At 52.0% G+C, this 16,930-nt stretch overlaps 2 protein-coding genes across 4 annotated transcripts in view; both read right to left on the reverse strand.

Annotated features, from left to right (window-relative positions):
* The window catches only part of ANKRD39 (ankyrin repeat domain 39), a 745,852-nt gene that overhangs the window by 124,336 nt on the left and 604,586 nt on the right, over positions 1-16,930 (reverse strand). The window lies entirely within an intron of this gene.
* The window catches only part of FAM178B (family with sequence similarity 178 member B), a 218,462-nt gene that overhangs the window by 88,297 nt on the left and 113,235 nt on the right, over positions 1-16,930 (reverse strand). The window contains exons 2-6 of one of the 3 annotated variants that reach the window (XM_050755102.1): positions 13,673-13,736; positions 13,036-13,457; positions 11,912-11,973; positions 8,426-8,533; positions 1,905-2,057 (exon numbers count right to left, since the gene is read on the reverse strand). The exons of 1 other annotated variant lie outside the window; for it this stretch is intronic. In XM_050755102.1, the coding sequence (XP_050611059.1) occupies positions 1,905-2,057; positions 8,426-8,533; positions 11,912-11,973; positions 13,036-13,457; positions 13,673-13,736 (809 nt within the window). The remainder of the gene's footprint in view (positions 1-1,904; positions 2,058-8,425; positions 8,534-11,911; positions 11,974-13,035; positions 13,458-13,672; positions 13,737-16,930) is intronic. One more of the 3 variants, XM_050755103.1, reaches the window with a different exon arrangement.

Below are 16,930 nucleotides of genomic sequence, written 5' to 3' on the forward strand. Positions count from 1 at the left end.
CCACTGCACTCTAGCGTGAGCGAGAGTGAGACTCCATCTCAAAATACTAAAAAAAAAAGAAAAAAGAAAAGAAAATTGAAATCTGAGCACTAACTGATACTAGCACTATTAAGAAACTACTATTTCTTCAGGTATGATAGTAATATCGAAGTTATGTCTAAAAATAGAGTCTTATGTTTTAGAGACACAAACTGAAGTAGTTGTAGATTAAATTTTCTGTGTCTGAGGATTTGCTTAAAAGTAATCCTGAGGTGGGCTGGGCGTGGTGGCTCACACCTGTAATCCCAGCACTTTGGGAGGCCGAGGTGGGCGGGTCATGAGGTCAGGAGATCGAGACCATCCTGGCTAACACGGTGAAACCCCATCTCTATAAAAATACAAAAAATTAGCCAGGTGTGGTGGTGGGAACCTGTAGTCCCAGCTACTCGGGAGGCTGAGACAGGAGAATGGCGTGAACCCGGTAGGCAGAGCTTGCAGTGAGCCGAGATTACACCACTGCACTCCAGCCTGGGTGACGAGCGAGACCCTGTCTCAAACAAACAAAAAAAGTAATCCTGAGGTGGCCGGGCATGGTGGCTCATGCCTGTAATCCCAGCACTTTGGGAGGCCGAGGTGGGCGGATCACAAGGTCAGGAGTTCGAGATCAGCCTGACCAACATGGTGAAACCCCATCTCTACTGAAAGTACAAAAATTAGCCAGGCGTAGTGGCAGGCACCTGTAATCCCAGCTACTCAGGAGGCTGAGGCATGAGAATTGCTTGAACTCGGGAGGCGGAGGTTGCAGTGAACCAGATCGTGCCACTGCACTCCAGCTTGGGCAACAGAGCGAGACTCCATTTCAAAAAATAATAATAATAATCCTGAGGTAATGGCGTTGTGGGCAGATGTGAGAGGAAACAAGACTGGCTTTGAGTTGATCCTTGTTGAAAGTGAGTGATGGGAGTGTGGAGGAATGTTACATGGTTCTCTATACTTTGATATGTACTTGTTAACTTCCTACGATAAAAACTTCTAAAGAAAGCATATGAAAATGTTAAAAGTAACCTTGTATCATACAATAAGATGGACTTGGAATTCATGAAATAAACATAAGCCCTGTAAAACTGGAAAAGAGAGCAAGACTCTGGCGTTCAAGTCCTAAGGTGGCTGAAGAGACCACAGAAGCAGCTCCACCTCTGCTCCTCACTGGGTGGGCGAGGACAGCCCCTTCTCCACGGCCCTGGCCTCCAGCCCCACAGGGCACCAGCCTGTGTGAGCACCCAGCAGACGCCGCTGCACTGAACCCTGCGGGCTTTCCTTCCTCTTCTTCTTGGATATATTAGCTCCTAATTCCAAGTGTTGGATACGGTTGTGGTAAATCTTTTAAAAATTCTCTCAAAAAGCAATATAGTCAATGGTTATGTGATAATGATCATGAATTTACTCCCACAGAGAATAAGACAGCTGTTGTATTGTTAGTGTGTGCCTGTGGCTGGGGACAGGCTTTTCAGTGTCAGCATCACACACTGAAGTCCATCCAACAAGTAGGTGGAAAGGCCCATTACATGCCCTGGATGGCCCGGGAAGGAGCCAGTGCTGACAGAGACCCAGCCCCAAGACACGCATGCTGAGTCTGCTGTCCTGCCACACTGGGGCATAGGGGAGAAAAAAGCAACATGAACCTGTAAAGGAACAACTGGCTACTTGCTATAATGTGGGAATGTTTCAATTATGTGCAACAAAATTAGTAAATGACATACTGTAAGTAGACAACATCACCTATCTCTCTAAAAACTGACACATTCAAATTGGTCTGATCACCTCTTCAAATTTCCCCCTTTCAGGTGGCCCTTATCCCTGGACTCCAGGAGGGGGGGGTCCTGGACAGGCTGCGCCACCCCCTCACCCCTCCTCCCCACACTTACCTGAGGAACAGCCCTTCCAGGTGGCTGCGTGGCTTCAGGTGTGAGGAGTCCAGGATGCAGGGCAGGGAGTGACGCCTGGGCAGAAACACAGTCTCACCTGGATGGACCGGCGGGATGGTCTGCAGGGACACTGAGTACTTTTCCACCAGCATCCTGGCAAGGGAAGGGACAGGAGGGCCGGGTATCAGCAGATGCACCTTGGCCTGAGGCACGGCCATCGGCCCAGGGAAGGACAGAGGGGGCCCGGGGCTCCCTCCCTCGCAGTCCTTACGGCAGACCAGGGGGACAGCGCCACCTGCTGATGGAAGAAGAGCCCACCCGGGCACGCAGGAGCCCTTCGCTCTCCCATCAGTAAGGCCCATCCCTGGCTCAGGGCACCAGTCCCGGAGCCAGAAGACCCAACCCCACCCACTGGCTCTGTCAGGTCAGACTTTTCACTCGCGGCACGTCGACAATGCCAGGTACGGAAGGTGAGTCGGGAATGGACCACCCAGGAAGGGCATGAACAACCCACGGCAATCCCGTCTGGCGAGTGGACAGAGAGGCCTACAGGGCGGCTCCATAAGGGCCCAGGAGAGGAGCGCTGGGTGCGGCCAGGGTCAGGGAGGGCGTCCTGGGAGGGGCAGGAAGGCTGGCAAGCAGGCGGCATGGGTGTGGGTGGAAGCAGGAGGGTCTCGAGCCCATATGAAGGAGCCCAGATTCTCCCTCAGGGCCGGCAGTCCTCAAGCTCCAGGGCTCTGAGAACCACCCAGGCAGCTGCTGCAATGCAGATCCCGGGACCAGCCTGGCCCGGCACAGAGAGTCTGATTTAGTGGAGGGAAGCTGGCCCCATGGACAGAGAAAGAATGAGGAGAAGGGATACATTGCAACAGTATCAGAGAGAGGTGAAAACTGTCAGGACTTAACAACCCATTGAAATGCGGATGGGGAAAAGGGAGGCAGCGAAGATGTTTCCCAAGAATGAGCTAAATCTACATAAAGAAGGATCGGCAACGTGGCTGAGCCCAGTAAGTTCATGGGTGAAAACAGCAGCAGAGGCTGTGTGTGTGTGTGTGTCTGTGCACACACACACAAGCCTACACACATGCATGGACACGGACGTGCGCAGACACGTGCAATGCCCACCCCCAGCATATGACATATCCCACTACGACTGAGGGTCACCCCAGGGAGCAGAATCAGAGGGAGGGGAGAGGAAGAGAAGGCAACTTCTTCTTTACTTCATGTAAGTGTGTTATGGGCGATTTTACAGCAATATAACACACATTTAACAACAGGAACAATAAAATACAACAAGCTCTAGACACTGCCTCTCTTCCTCTCATCAAGAGACGGCCCATTCCCTGGTCCCCAGCCAGACCCACTGTTTGAGACAGCAAACCCAGGGGCGGAACAGCCCAGAGGCCCCCTTAGGATCTGGACATGAGCAGCTGGCACTGGGTGTGGCGTGGCGTCGCCTTCGGCCCACCAGCCTAGCACATGGAACCTGTTTCACTTTCTGGCTAAGTGACCCAAAGTAAGGCCCTGATACACGTCACAGGGTGCTCCTGAGAATGAAATGGCACAACAAACGGGAATGATGCAGCAGACCCGGGAGGACTCTGACCCTGGCAGGCTTCCGAAAGCATCTCACCAAACCACCACATAAACGGTAAAACAAGTTCTTGTTTGGTTCATGTCTTTGCCATTAAGAGTTTTGTATCTATTGCTTGTTTTTTAGTCTGAAAAAATGAACAAATGATTAAAAGCCTAGGCCAGGTGCAGTGGCTCAGCACTATGAGAGGCCGAGGCGGGAGGATCACCTGAGGTCAGGAGTTCGAGACCAGCCTGGCCAACATGGTGAAACTCCATCTCTATTAAAAATACAAAAATTAACCGGGCATGGTAGCCGGCACCTGTAATCCCAGCTACTCGGGAGGCTGAGGCAGGAGAATTGCGTGAACCTGGGAGGCGGAGGTTGCAGAAAGCCGTGATTGTGCCACTGCACTCCTGCCTGGGTGACAGAGCAAGACTCTGTCTCAAAGAGGAAAAAAAAAAAGGGAGGCTGAGGCAGGAGAATTGCTTGAACCTGGGAGGTGGAGGCTACAGTGAGCCGAGACCGTGCCACGGCACTCCAGCCCTGGCTGGAGACTCTGTCTAAGACAAGGAAAAGAAAAAGAAAAAGAAAAAAAGCCTGTAAGAACCAGGCTAATCTATAAAGGGGTCCTAGCCCTGTCCCTAAAACCATCTTTTAAAGGGACTTCTGTGATGCTGGCTGTAATGTATGTGCATTATTAGGAGTCCTGAGGCGACTCTTACACATCTAATTGGGGATTTCCTGTGCAGCCTAGAGCTGAGAATAAAGGATGATGTTGTGGTTTAAGTATCTGCCTCTGCCCCAGGCTCAGCACACACGCAAGGTCTTTTAACTTTAAGAAATGGAGAATTGAGGATGTCACCCATTCAAGATGCAAGACGATTGTGAGAGCATGCACAGATGCTCGCTCGCGACTGTCAGGGGTCCTTTCTGTGACGGGCACTTGTGGCAATTAGATGACGCCTTGTCTGGCAGGCGGTGGTCAGCCCCCACCCTGAGCACCCCTTCCTGACCTGCACCCCCTTCCCTGGCCCTATTCAGGGATGGAAGAGGCTGCTGGCTTTGTACACTGGTGAATGACTTTTGTAAAGCCGAACAGTCCCATCCAAATGATCCCACATCAAAACCACCACCTCAAAGGGGCTGTTGTCAAAGAGGCTTTCTCAAAGCAGCACTGGAAAACGTCACGCGCCCAGCGCATTACCAGCGTTTTCCAAGCCAGGACTACCTTCTGCGTTAAGCTGGTTGCACACATAACTCCCTTCCTCTGAGCAGTTTCAAAACATCCAAGCCATGACTTCGGAATGCTGGAGGTACTCGGCAGGAAGATACAGAGCTGGAAGAATTACTCTTGCTGCAGAGATTTAGGTTTCAAAAGGTTTGATTCCATGGTTATGCAGCTAGTGACTGGAGAACCTGGAAACCAATTCCATGCACCTCAGCTCAGAGAGAAAGTTGCTTTCATCAAATATAATGCTGCCAAAGTGCTCTTGCCGAAGAAGGCCTTTGGCCCTAAACACACTAATTAAATTCAGGCTTCATGCCCCACCATGTCCATCCACATGCTTCCTGCAACATCAGACAGGAAGCAGCACCTGCCTTGTGGGAGTCCATGTGGGACTCCATGGCCGGCTGCCTTTCCCTGGACCTCTGGGCAGTGTGCAAGGAGCTCTCTTTGTCCATCTGGGACGGCTGCTCAAATCGCAACACATTCCCAAACTTTCACCGTAAAAACTGGCACCAGTCAGGAGGCAGGGGTCCTTCTAACTTGGGCCAGGCAAAGTACACCGTGTAGGCCGAGTCCTGCGTGGGGCCTGTTTCTGCAATAAGGGCCCACTGCAGCACAGCCATGCGCATTCATTCACCCAGCGTCTGCAGGAGCCTCCTGCCGCAGCAGCAGAGTTGACACAGACCGCCTGGTCCTCAAGGCCTAAAATATTTGCTATTTACAAACTTTTCACAAAGTTTGCTGATCCTTGATTTAGTTAAGAGATGATTATCAGGCTGGGCATGGTGGCTCACGCCTATAATCCCGGCACTTGGGGAGGCTGAGGTAGGCAGATCACTTGAGCCCGGGAACCCAGGTGTTCAGGACCAGCCTGGCCAACATGGCAAAACCTTGTCTCTACTAAAAATATTGCTGTTTTGTTTTGTTTTTCTGATAATTTTTTTTTTTTTTTTTTGAGATGGAGTCTTGCTCTGTCGCCCAGGCTGGAGTGCAGTGGTGTGATCTCGGCTCACTGCAACCTCTGCCTCTTGGGTTCAAGTAATTCTCATGCCTCAGCCTCCCAAGTAGCTGGGATTACAGGCACGCGCCACCACGCCCAGTTAATTTTTGTATTTTTAGTAGAGACAGGGTTCAGGGTTTCACCATGTTGGCCAGGCTGGTCTCAAACTCCTGGACTCAAGTGATCCACCTGTTTCAGCCTCCCAAAGGGCTGGGATTGTAAGACGAGAGTCACTGTGCTTGGCCCTGGTTTTGTGGCTTTAAATGTCACCCGTACACAGTGACTCCCAAGCTTGGGTCTCCAAGTAGCTCCCTGATCTCGCCCCAGGATGCCCCAAATGAACCCTTGATTCCAAGCCCATCCCACCTGCAGCGTGTAGGGCACTCAGTCTCCCCCCATTTTTTTTTTTTTTTGAGACGGAGTCTCGCTCTCGCCCAGGCTGGAGTGCAGTGGCGCAATCTCAGCTCACTGCAAGCTCTGCCTCCCGGGTTCACGCCATTCTCCTGCCTCAGCCTCCCGAGTAGCTGGGACCACAGGCACCCGCCACCGCATCCGGCTAATTTTTTGTATTTTTAGTAGAGATGGGGTTTCACTGTGTTAGCCAGGATGGTCTTGATCTCCTGACCTTGTGATCCATCCACCTCGGCCTCCCAAAGTGCTGGGATTACAGGCGTGAGCCACCGCGCCTGGCCTTTTTTTTTTTTTTTTTTTTTTTTTAAGAGATAAGGTCTTGCTGTGTCACTCAGGCTGGGGTGCAGTGGTGCGATCATAGCTCACTGCAGCCTCAACCTCCCAGGCTCAAATGATCCTCCTATCTCAGCCTCTCTAGTAGCTGGAACTACAGGCATGTGCCACCACATCTGGGTAATTTAAAAAAAACGTTTTAGGAAAGACGAGATCGTCCTATGTTGCTGGGGCTTAAACTCCTGGGCCCAAGCAATCCTCCTGCCTCGGCCTCCCAAAGTGTTGCAATTATAGACATGAGCCACCGTGCGCAGCCTCCCCTATTTATCTAAAGATAACTCCAATCTTCCAGTTGCTCAGACCCAAGCTGCCGGGGTCCCTTTTGATTCCTTTCTCCTATACCTTCCAACCATTTGTCAGCAAATCTTGTCATTTCTACCCTAAAAATACACCCAGAATTTGCCCACTCTTCAGCGTCTACCCCATCCTCAAGCACCATCATTACTTTTGGATTCCTGCCAAGGCCTCCTCTGCTCCTGATCCCTCTCTTCTGCCCTGGCCTCCACACCTAACTGGTCTATCCTCAACACAGCAGCCAGAGGGTCCTGTGCAGACACGTGTCCGATTAACTCAGAGGAAAGGCTCCAAGAGCCAGTGCCTAACCTTGGTCTCCCTCACCTCCTATCCCCCACCAGCCCCCTCCTCCAGGCTCCCACACACCAGGTGCGCTCCCACGGCAGGGTCCCTGGAACTGGCTCTCACCTCCTCGAGGTGCTACTTAAAACACCTGCTCACAAGGCCTTCCCTGAGCTCTCATCACAGCCCACACCCTTCCCAGAGCCCGCATCCCTTCATCATCAGAGCCCACATCCTTCATCATCAGAGCCTAAATCATCAGAGCCCGCACCCTTCCCAGCACTCCTTATGCCCCCAGCATTAGCCTCTCTCAGGAGCCTTGTGGCACAGCTTCACTGATCTCACTCACTGCTTGTCTCCGGAAGGAAAAGCTCAAGCAGCGGGAAGGCAGAGATCCGTCTGGTTTTGTTCCCGCCACATCCCGAAGCTACAGCAGAGCCTGGCACATGGTTGGCACTCAGTAAATGTCGGCGGGGTGAATGGATGAACAGATGGACAAGGGGGTGAATGGATGGCGTTACAAGCTTTATGTTTGTGTCTCCCCAAAATACATGTGTTGAATCCTCACCCCCAGGGTGAAGGTATTAGGAGGTGGGGCCTTTGGGAGGTGATGAGGCACGAGGGTGGAGCCCGCATGAATGGGATCGGCACCCTTACGAAAGGGCCCCAGAGAGCTCTCTTGCCTCTTTCTGTCACGTGAGGACAGAGACTTAGGCAGTCTGCAACCTGGAAGAGCGCTCTCACCAGGCCTGACCCTGCTGGCTCCCGGGTCTCGGACCTCCAGCCTCCACAACTGTGGGAAACAGACTTCAGCTGCTCAGAAGCCACCAGTCTATGGGCCTTTGTTCTAGCAGCCCCAACAGACCAAGACAGATGGAGAACAGCGTGCCCTGAAGACGGATTCGGTTGTGGTCCTGGGCATCTCTGATGCTTCTAGGTAGAGATGAAGCCAGCCCTCCCTCCAGCCAATGGCCCAATTAAATCAGGGCGCCCACTCAGAGCTACCTTCTCTTCTCCAGTCAGGGGAAGATGAAAAATCTCACATGGTCATAACCTCCCCGTGAAAGCAGATTTCATTTAGACCGTGGTTTTGTGTAGTTATTTTCCCAAGAGATCTGGTTCCATGAATTTGGGCAGATAATCGGGGCAGAGCAAGCTGTGTTTTATGATCCCTGCGTGGCAAAGGCTCAAATGAGACCCTGATGCACAGTGATCAGGCATTTCTCGAATCAATGAACGGATGTGGCTTTAAGAAAAGGAGGTAGCTTTAGAATTCACAAATAGTCCACAAATTGCTGGACCATTTTGGTCAAAACTCTGTCCAAAACCAGAGGGGGGCTGGCACCTTGGTCCTTCCCCTTCAGAGGCTGGTGCCTCTGTCCTCACCTGTCCCTCACCTGTGCTCGGGTGTGAGTGGCACTTCATCTTCATCAAGATCCAAGGAGTTGAGATTGAGACACTCCTGCAGAAGCAGCCTCTCGCGCTCCTGCTCCAGGGCCTGTTCCCTACAGGAAGTCGAGGGCCAGAGTCGGGGGTCAGTGTTGTTCCCCATTGTGCAGCCCTGTCACTGGGCTGCAGGGATTCCCACCAACACGGCAAGACCTCGGGGCCAGAGGGCCGCGCCGTCCTGGCTGGTCTCCCTGCAAAGCCGCTCACACAGATTTTTAAGGCAATGGGGACGGGTTGCGATACATAGACTGTGCTTTCCCCAGATGAGCAGAGAGGAGCAGGCGGGCCAGAAAGAGACGGTTCTCACCACACAACTCCCAACGCATCTTTACTTGTGCACCCTTTTTTTTTTTTGATACCAGACATCACTGTGTTGCTTAGGCCAGAGTGCAACGGCTTTTTATAGACATGACCAAAGCGTACGACAGCCTCAAATGACTGGGCTCAAGCGACTGCCCACCTCAGCCTCTCAAGGGACAGCAGGCAAGCACTCGGCTTCACTCTGTTTTTTAACACACCAAGGCCGAGGGCTAGCCCTGCTGCTCCTCAGCCACGTGACCAGGAAAGAGCTTGTGCCCTGGCTGTTCGGCATCCCCGATACCTGCATGGCCTGAATGCAGCCACTTAGGGCAGTCCTCTGCTCCGACTCGTTCCCTTTCTCTCCTTATCCTTCCCGCCTGGCTCCTGGGGCTCTGTTTTCCACCACTAGCCCCTGCGTGCCTCACTTCCTCTTTCCACTGGCTCCCACAATAGGCCCCACACACCTGTTACCTAGCCAGAGCCCCGACCCTCACCCTCCTCCCGCCCTGCAAACCAACGCAGCCTTCCTTGTCCTCGCGCCCAGGCTGTGGAGAGAGCCCTGGGAGCCTCCCCAGTCCCTGTCTGGCCCCTCCAGGTGCCCATCCTGGCTGTGCCCATGGGTCCTCTAACATTTTCTCTCCACCCCAGGCCTGTTGTGAGCTCAGATCCTGCTAGCCAGCCACTCACTGAGTGATTTCCAGCTGAATGTGACCGGGCCCCTCCAATGACCCGTGTCTACCACCCAGGCCACCAGACCCACCAGAAGCCCCATCGCCCTCCTGCCAGGGGCCTCCTGGCTGTGAGCCCCATCCCAGGCCCCCTCAGCCCCCATCACTGTACCTCTCTTGCCCTTTCCATCCCTTCTCCATATGCAGCCTGCACTTTCTTAAACAAGAGAAAACATATTTCTGCCTGCTTCAGTTTCTCCCACAACTCAGCCTTGGGTTCAACAAGGCCCCTCAAACTCCAGCCCGCTGCACATCTTATTTCGGCTGCATCTCCTGCCTCGCCCCTCCAACCCCTCTGCACTGAGAATGTGGGTCCTGGCCGGCACAGTCTGTCTTACCCACCTTTACATGTGCAGTCATCCCCCTCCTGCCAAACCAAACTTTTCCTGCAAGGTTCAGTGACAAGGACACATCTGGGAGCCTTTTCCGACTCCAAGTTAGGTGTCACTCTTCTGGGCTCCTCCGTGGCGATGAGACAGTGTGGGGAGTATGAGATCATGACGCTAAATTGCCAGGGAAGCAGAGGCTGCGCCGTCAGCTCCACTACCCAGAGCCTGGTGCGGCGCAGCACACAGCACGCTGTGAACTAAATGTCTGTCTTCCCAGAATCCCTATGTTGAAGCCCTCTCCCCAGTGTAGATGTATTTGGAGTAAGAAAGTAATTAAGGTAAAATGAGGTCATAGGACGGGCCCTGATCCCACAGGATTAGCGTCCTTAAAAGAAGAGACACCGGAGAGCTTGTGCTCTCTCTGCCACGTGAGAGGACACAGCAAGAAGCAAGAGGCCGGGCGCGGCGGCTCAAGCCTGTAATCCCAGCACTTTGGGAGGCCGAGACGGGCGGATCACGAGGTCAGGAGATCGAGACCATCCTGGCTAACACGGTGAAACCCCGTCTCTACTAAAAAATACAAAAAACTAGCCGGGCGAAGTGGCAGGCGCCTGTAGTCCCAGCTACTCGGGAGGCTGAGGCAGGAGAATGGCGTGAACCCGGGAGGCGGAGCTTGCAGTGAGCTGAGATCCGGCCACTGCACTCCAGCCTGGGCGACAGAGTGAGACTCCGTCTCAAAAAAAAAAAAAAAAAGAAGCAAGAGAGAGAGCCCTCACCAGGCACCGACTGACCGGAACCTCAATCCTGGGCTGCTGGCCACCAGAACTGGGAGAAATAACTGTTGTTTAAGCCCCAGTGTGTGCCATCCTGTTACAGCAGCCCGAGCTGACCAGCACAGAGCAGGACCCTCCCAATGCCAGGCACACCAACAAGCAGGCACGAGGAGGCCCCAGCTGATCATTTTCCTGCCAATAATTTCAAGCGTCTACTAAATGTACATCACCATGCTGGGCACTGTGGAAATCTATAGGCATGGTCCCTTCCCTAACGTACAATCTAATGGGAGAAAATCTACTGAGGTGAAGGAGCTAAACAACGCAAGTCCCCGGGTCGGAGGAGCCCAGAGGGGCTGCACAGCAGAGGCAGATGACATGACTCCATGGCGGGGCAGAGGGGCAGTAACAGACTGAATAATAATTCATCCCAGTGCATGAGGAGCTCCCTGCCAACAGGGCTGGGAACCCTGAGGAGGGTCAAAAGAGAGGGCATCAGTCCTCCCACCAGGAGAGCTGGGTGTTCCCGAGTGGCATTGCCCCCACCCACACTTAACTTCTGCAAACACAATAGCCATGCACTGAACAAAAACAACACGACACAACAACAGAACAGGACAAAGACTTAGGAAGTGTGCATAACCTGCTCACGTGCCATCAAATAGCGTGCCCCCATGAAGACGACCCCTGTCAGTCCCCAGCCACCTGTACTTCCCTAGGGATTTCCAATCTCATTAGAGGTGACTGCTGCCTTCAGCACTGTCTTTGGAAACCACTTAGGGCAGACAGGGAGAGAGCTAGTTAGAAGCTAATATGCAGGGAGAAGGCAAGTGTGAAACTCAGAGTGGATGGGAAAATGGGCAAAGCATGCCTGCGTGCTGGGGAAGAAGGTGGCAGCAGAAATGTTAGGAAGTCCCGTCTGCCCAGCATGACCCTCCAGCCACAGCCAGGCTGTAACCCTAAGCCACAAAGCGGTCTGCTTTTCCACTTTCCTCTCACGAAACCCTTGAGTGGGAGGAGACACCCTAGGACTGGCAGGAGTTGGGCAGAATGGAGCCAAAGTGGAGAGGGGACCCAGAAGGAGGGCTCTGATTGTGGTAGGAGTCTGGGGGCTCTCTGCCTTGGTGATGTCACCCCCTGCCCTGGCGACCGTCCCCCGTGCCTGTTACTGATCAGAGCACACAGGTCAGGCTGAGTCTGGGTGGGAGGCTGCCGCCCTCTGACCAGACTCTGCAGTGAGTCCCGGGACTGCTGCCAACCCTGCAGAAACAAGCATCCCACGACAGGCCGCGCCCTGTGCTCACCTCTTCTCCTGCAGTAAGTAGTCCAGGTTGTTGAAGTAGCTTCCTGAGACCCTCCAGGATAACTGGAGAAACAGGACGTGGGAATAAGGACGACAGAGAAGGACAAAGATAGAGGGGAAAAAAATTTAAAAAAAAACTATATTAAGCCCTTCATTTATTTTGTTTGCTTTTCTGAAAAAATACTATGTTCACATGATTAAAAAATCAGAAAGTATAAAGGCGCAGGGTAAAATGTCTCCCGGCCCCACCCCCAGCCACCTGTTCCCTCCCCACAGGTGCCTACAGGACGGGCATTCCTCGTGTGCTTTCAGAGACACTTCACACAGAGACAGCAAACAGTACCGCATCACAGGTGCCAGCACATCCCACCACACAGCCGATCGTGCACCAGGCTCTATCCTGCACCATACTCTTCAATCTCAATGATCTAACATCATTCCCTACCAAAGCCAAAGAGCTTGTCTCCCCGTCCCCTTCCCCACTGTGCCCCTCCCCATTGCCCTCTCCTCCTCTCCCTCTCCTCTCCCTCCCTCTCCCTCTCTCCCCCTCTCCCCCTCTCCCCCACTCCCTCTCTCTCTCTTTTTCTCCCTCCCTCTGTCCCCCTCTCCCTTCTCTCTCTCAGGCTGTTACAAACAGCTGAAGCCCATTCTTAGAATAAGTGTTCTCCATCCATGGCCTGTAAACGCCCCGCGGTCTACAGAGCAGCAGGAGCTTACTCCCAATTTGAAGTTCATCACCGAAGTTTCATTTAGGACTCCCCATCCACTGGACCAGAGTCGGCTTGAGTCTCTGCGGACAACCAAGCCCAGAGCTCAGCTCTGAGATCCCTCTGTGCTCCGGGGCCATCACCCTAACCTCAGCCATGAAAGCCTCAAGGGGACCCATGAAATGGCATCAAATTTGGTGCCACCCGAAGCCATCTGTCAGCAGGAGTTACGGGTGGAGACACAGGGCGAGGTGCATCCTGGCCTTGGGGGCCTACGCTTCCAGCCATGAAGGCCCAAGGGCTGAGGGGGGATGGTCAAGGGGAAGTGGCTGAGGAGGGGGTGGCCTGGGGTCACTGTAAAGGGGTGGCTAAAGATGGGTAGCCAAGGAGGAGAGGCCAAGGGTGGACACAGGCTCACCTCTGGGGCTGCAGCCTGCTGGCTCGGGCCTGCCGTGTTCCAGAACAGCTTCTCCGGCAAGGCCAGGCCCCTCTTCGGGTCCAAGTCCAGGTGTTCCTGCTCCGACTCCTCGGGCAGCTCACCGGCCAGTCTCCTCAGGCCCTGGGGGCCCGACACACCCACCCACCTCTGGGCCAGGGCCTCCTGACTGGCCTGCAGCACCCTTGGGTTGAGGAACTCCACGGGCGGGGGGCTCCAGTCGGTGGGAAACGTGTCCCCGGGCACCTGCATCTTGGGCTTCTTCGGCGATGTAGGAGCTGGAGCCGAGGCAGGGCTGCAGGGCCGCCGGGCAGGGCAGTGGGGCCCCTGGTCCAGGGGATGGTCTGACAAGCCATCCTCCAGGCCGGACAGGGGGATGGGCATGGTGGCGGCTGCCTGCACCCCTGCAAACAGGACAGAATACTGTGGTCCCCCTGCCCACCTGCCACCGTCCCAGACGTCAGGCCACACTGGGTAAGGAGAGGAGCAAATGGGTGAGAGAACAACTTGGGGTTGCTGCGGGAAGGATGCAAGGGAAATCCTTCTGCCATGGGCTCTCCATTTCCTCTTGCCCCCAAACCTCAGTGGGGATTTACCTGTGCAGGTGAGAGGCGCCTACCTTCTCTCGGAGGAAGTGCTAGCACTGTCTCCTGGGGCTCAGCCATCGGCAAGCAGTGGGACATCTGTTCTGGAAGGAAGTGCCTGTCAGGTGAGGTGAACCTCCAGAAGAAAGCTAAAGGTTCTAAACCCTGTGCTTCCCACAGAGGAGGGCCTGGGCCCACTGTGCTCAAGAGCGATTCCTTCTCCAGGTCTGCCCTGAGGACTGGCCCTCCTGATCCCACCAAGGTCGAGGTGCTGAGATGGAGGGAACAATCTGACTTCTCATTTCAGGGACATGACGGGCAAATATGAGGACATCATTTTTTTTTTTTTTGAGATAGAGTCTCACTCTGTCGCCCAGGCTGGAGTGCAGTGGCGCGATCTTGGCTTACTGCAACCTCCACCTCTAGGGTTCAAGCGATTCTCCTGTCTCAGCCTCCTGAGTAGCTAGGACTACAGACACGCGCCATGGCACCCAGCCAACATCAACATTTTTCTAAGCCCATACAAAATTAAAACCAGCAACTGGGCGCGGTGGCTCACGCCTGTAATTCTAGCACTTTGGGAGGCCGAGGCGAGTGGATTGCCTGAGCTCAGGAGGTCAAGACCAGCCTGGGCAATACAGTGAAACCCCATCTCTACTAAAATACATTAAAAAAAAATTAGTTAGTCATGGCGGCATGTGCCTCAGTCCCAGCTACTTGGGAGGCTGAGGCAGGAGAATTGCTTGAACCCAGGAGGTAGAGGTTGCAGTGAGCCGAGATGGTGCCATTGCACTCCAGCCTGGCGACAGAGCAAGACTCTGTCTCAAACAAACAAACAAACAAAAAACCCAAAAACAAAAACAAAACCAAACCAGCACAGCTCAGCAGAAAAGCTATGTTCTGAGATGACTCCCCACCCATCTTACTTACTTGGTGCCACCCTGTAAGTCTGTCTGTTCACAAGGTGTGGGACAGGAATGTCTGGGTCCTGCCATTTCCCAAGCACCAGCACAGACCTGGCCCACGGGAGGCATCTGTGCATTTCTGCTGAATGAATGAGTGATTTAAGAGGCCCTGGGGCTGGCCCAGCAAGCGTTCTCTGGTAGGAGGAACTGCCTGCCTGTCTCCAGTCAAGATGGACCATGCCACTCACAGAGACACCTCCCATTGGATCAGGCCCAGGCTCAGATAAACTGCAACACAGATGAAAGGCTAATAAAGTGTCTAATGATCAAAGGAAACAGCAATTTACAAAAAACAAATACCAAGATCCAAATGCAATAGTGAAAGAAATTCAAATCAACACAACTATGACATATGGTCAATAAATAGTTAAAACATTAAAATTTTACAATAATGAGGCTGGGTGTGGTGGCTCATGCCTATAATCCCAGCACTTTGGGAGGCTGAAGACGGTGGGTCGCCTGAGGTCAGGAGTTCAAGACCAGCCTGGCCAACATGGTAAAACCCCATCTCTACTAAAAATACAAAAAAAATTAGCCAGGCATGGTGGTACACGCCCGTAATCCCAGCTCCTCAGGAGGCTGGGGCAGGAGGATCACTTGAACCCAGGAGGTGGAGGTTGCAATGAGCCGAGATCGCGCCACTGTACTCCAGCCTGGGTGACAGAGTGAAACTCTGTCTCAAAATTAATTAATTAAAGATATAAATTATAATCTCCAGGGTAATTACTATGGAAATAACTTTAAAATATACACAAGAGGGGCCAGGCACGGTGGCTCACACCTGTAATCCCAGCACTTTGGGAGGCCAAGGTGGGCGCATCACGAGGTCAGGAGATTGAGACCATTCTGGCTAACACGGTGAAACCCCGTCTCCACTAAAAATACAAAAAATTAGCCGGGCATGGTGGTGGGCGCCTATAGTTCCAGTTACTCGGGAGGTTGAGGCAGGAGAATGGCATGAACCTGGGAGGCGGAGGTTGCAGTGAGCTGAGATCATGCCACTGCACTCCAGCCTGGGCGACAGAGCGAGACTGTCTCAAAAAAAAAAAAAAAAAAAAGGAAACGAGGAGGCAATTAAAACAATACACTACAAGAAAATAAACACAAAAGGCGGCATTAATGGAAGAAAAAGAAAAATATATAGAAAACAAATAGCAAAATGGCAGAAGTCACTCCTTATCAGTAATTGGTTTAAATATAAATGGATTAAATTCTCTAAACAAAAGACAGAGATTGGCAATATAGATTTAAAAAACATGATTCAACTACCTTATGGTATCTAGAAGAGACTCACTTCATATCCAAAAACAAAAATAGGTTGAAAATGCAAGTATGCAAAAAGATTTTCCATGCAAACAGTACTAAAAGAGAGCTCGGTTAGTTACACTAATATCAGACTTAAGTGACTTTAAGTCACACAGATAAACTTTAAGTCAAAAAGCACAAGAGACAAAGATATTATATATTGACGCAAGAATCAATCACCGGCCGGGCGCAGTGGCTCACGCCTGTAATCCCAGAACTCTGGGAGACCAAGGCAGACGGATCACTTGAGGTCAGGAATTTGAGACCAGCCTGGTCAACATGATGAAACACCATGTCTACTAAAAATACAAAAATTAGCTGGGCTTGGTGGCATAAGCCTGTAATCCCAGCTACTCGGGAGGCTGAGGCAGAAGAATCGCTGGAACTCGGGAGGCGGAGGTTGCAGTGAGCCTAGATTAGCGCCACTGCACTCTAGCCTGGGTGACAGAGTGAGACTCTGTCTCCAAAAAAAAAAAAAAAAAAAAAAAAAAAAAAAGACAGACCCAATCATCAGGAAGCTATAACAGAGATGTCAGTATGTCAGTCAAAGAACAAAAAATTTCCATCAGATTGGCGAATTAATTCCAGAGTTCTACTGTATAACATGACAGAATAACATGTATAGTAATGTGCTATGTACAGTTATGTATACCAAATACATTGTACAGTAATATATAGTATTCTTGAAAATTGCTATGAAAGTAGATTTTAAGTATACTGGCCAGAAAAAAATGGTTAGTATGTGAAGTAATACATATGTTAATTAGTTGGATTTAGCTATTCCACAATGTATGCATACTTCTTTCAAAAATTGTTTTAATTGATGCATAACACATGCATATATGGGTATATTGGGGGTACATGTGATAATTTATACAATTTGTAAAGATCAAATCAGCATAACTGGGATATCTATCTCCTTAAATGCTTGTCTTTTTGCTCGAAACATTCCAATTATTCTCTTCTAGCTATTTTGAAATATACCATAAATTACTGTAAACTAGCCGGGCGCGGTGGCTCAAG

This window comes from Macaca thibetana, chromosome 13 (assembly GCF_024542745.1).
Source record: "Macaca thibetana thibetana isolate TM-01 chromosome 13, ASM2454274v1, whole genome shotgun sequence".
NCBI classification, from domain to species: Eukaryota; Metazoa; Chordata; class Mammalia; order Primates; family Cercopithecidae; genus Macaca; species Macaca thibetana.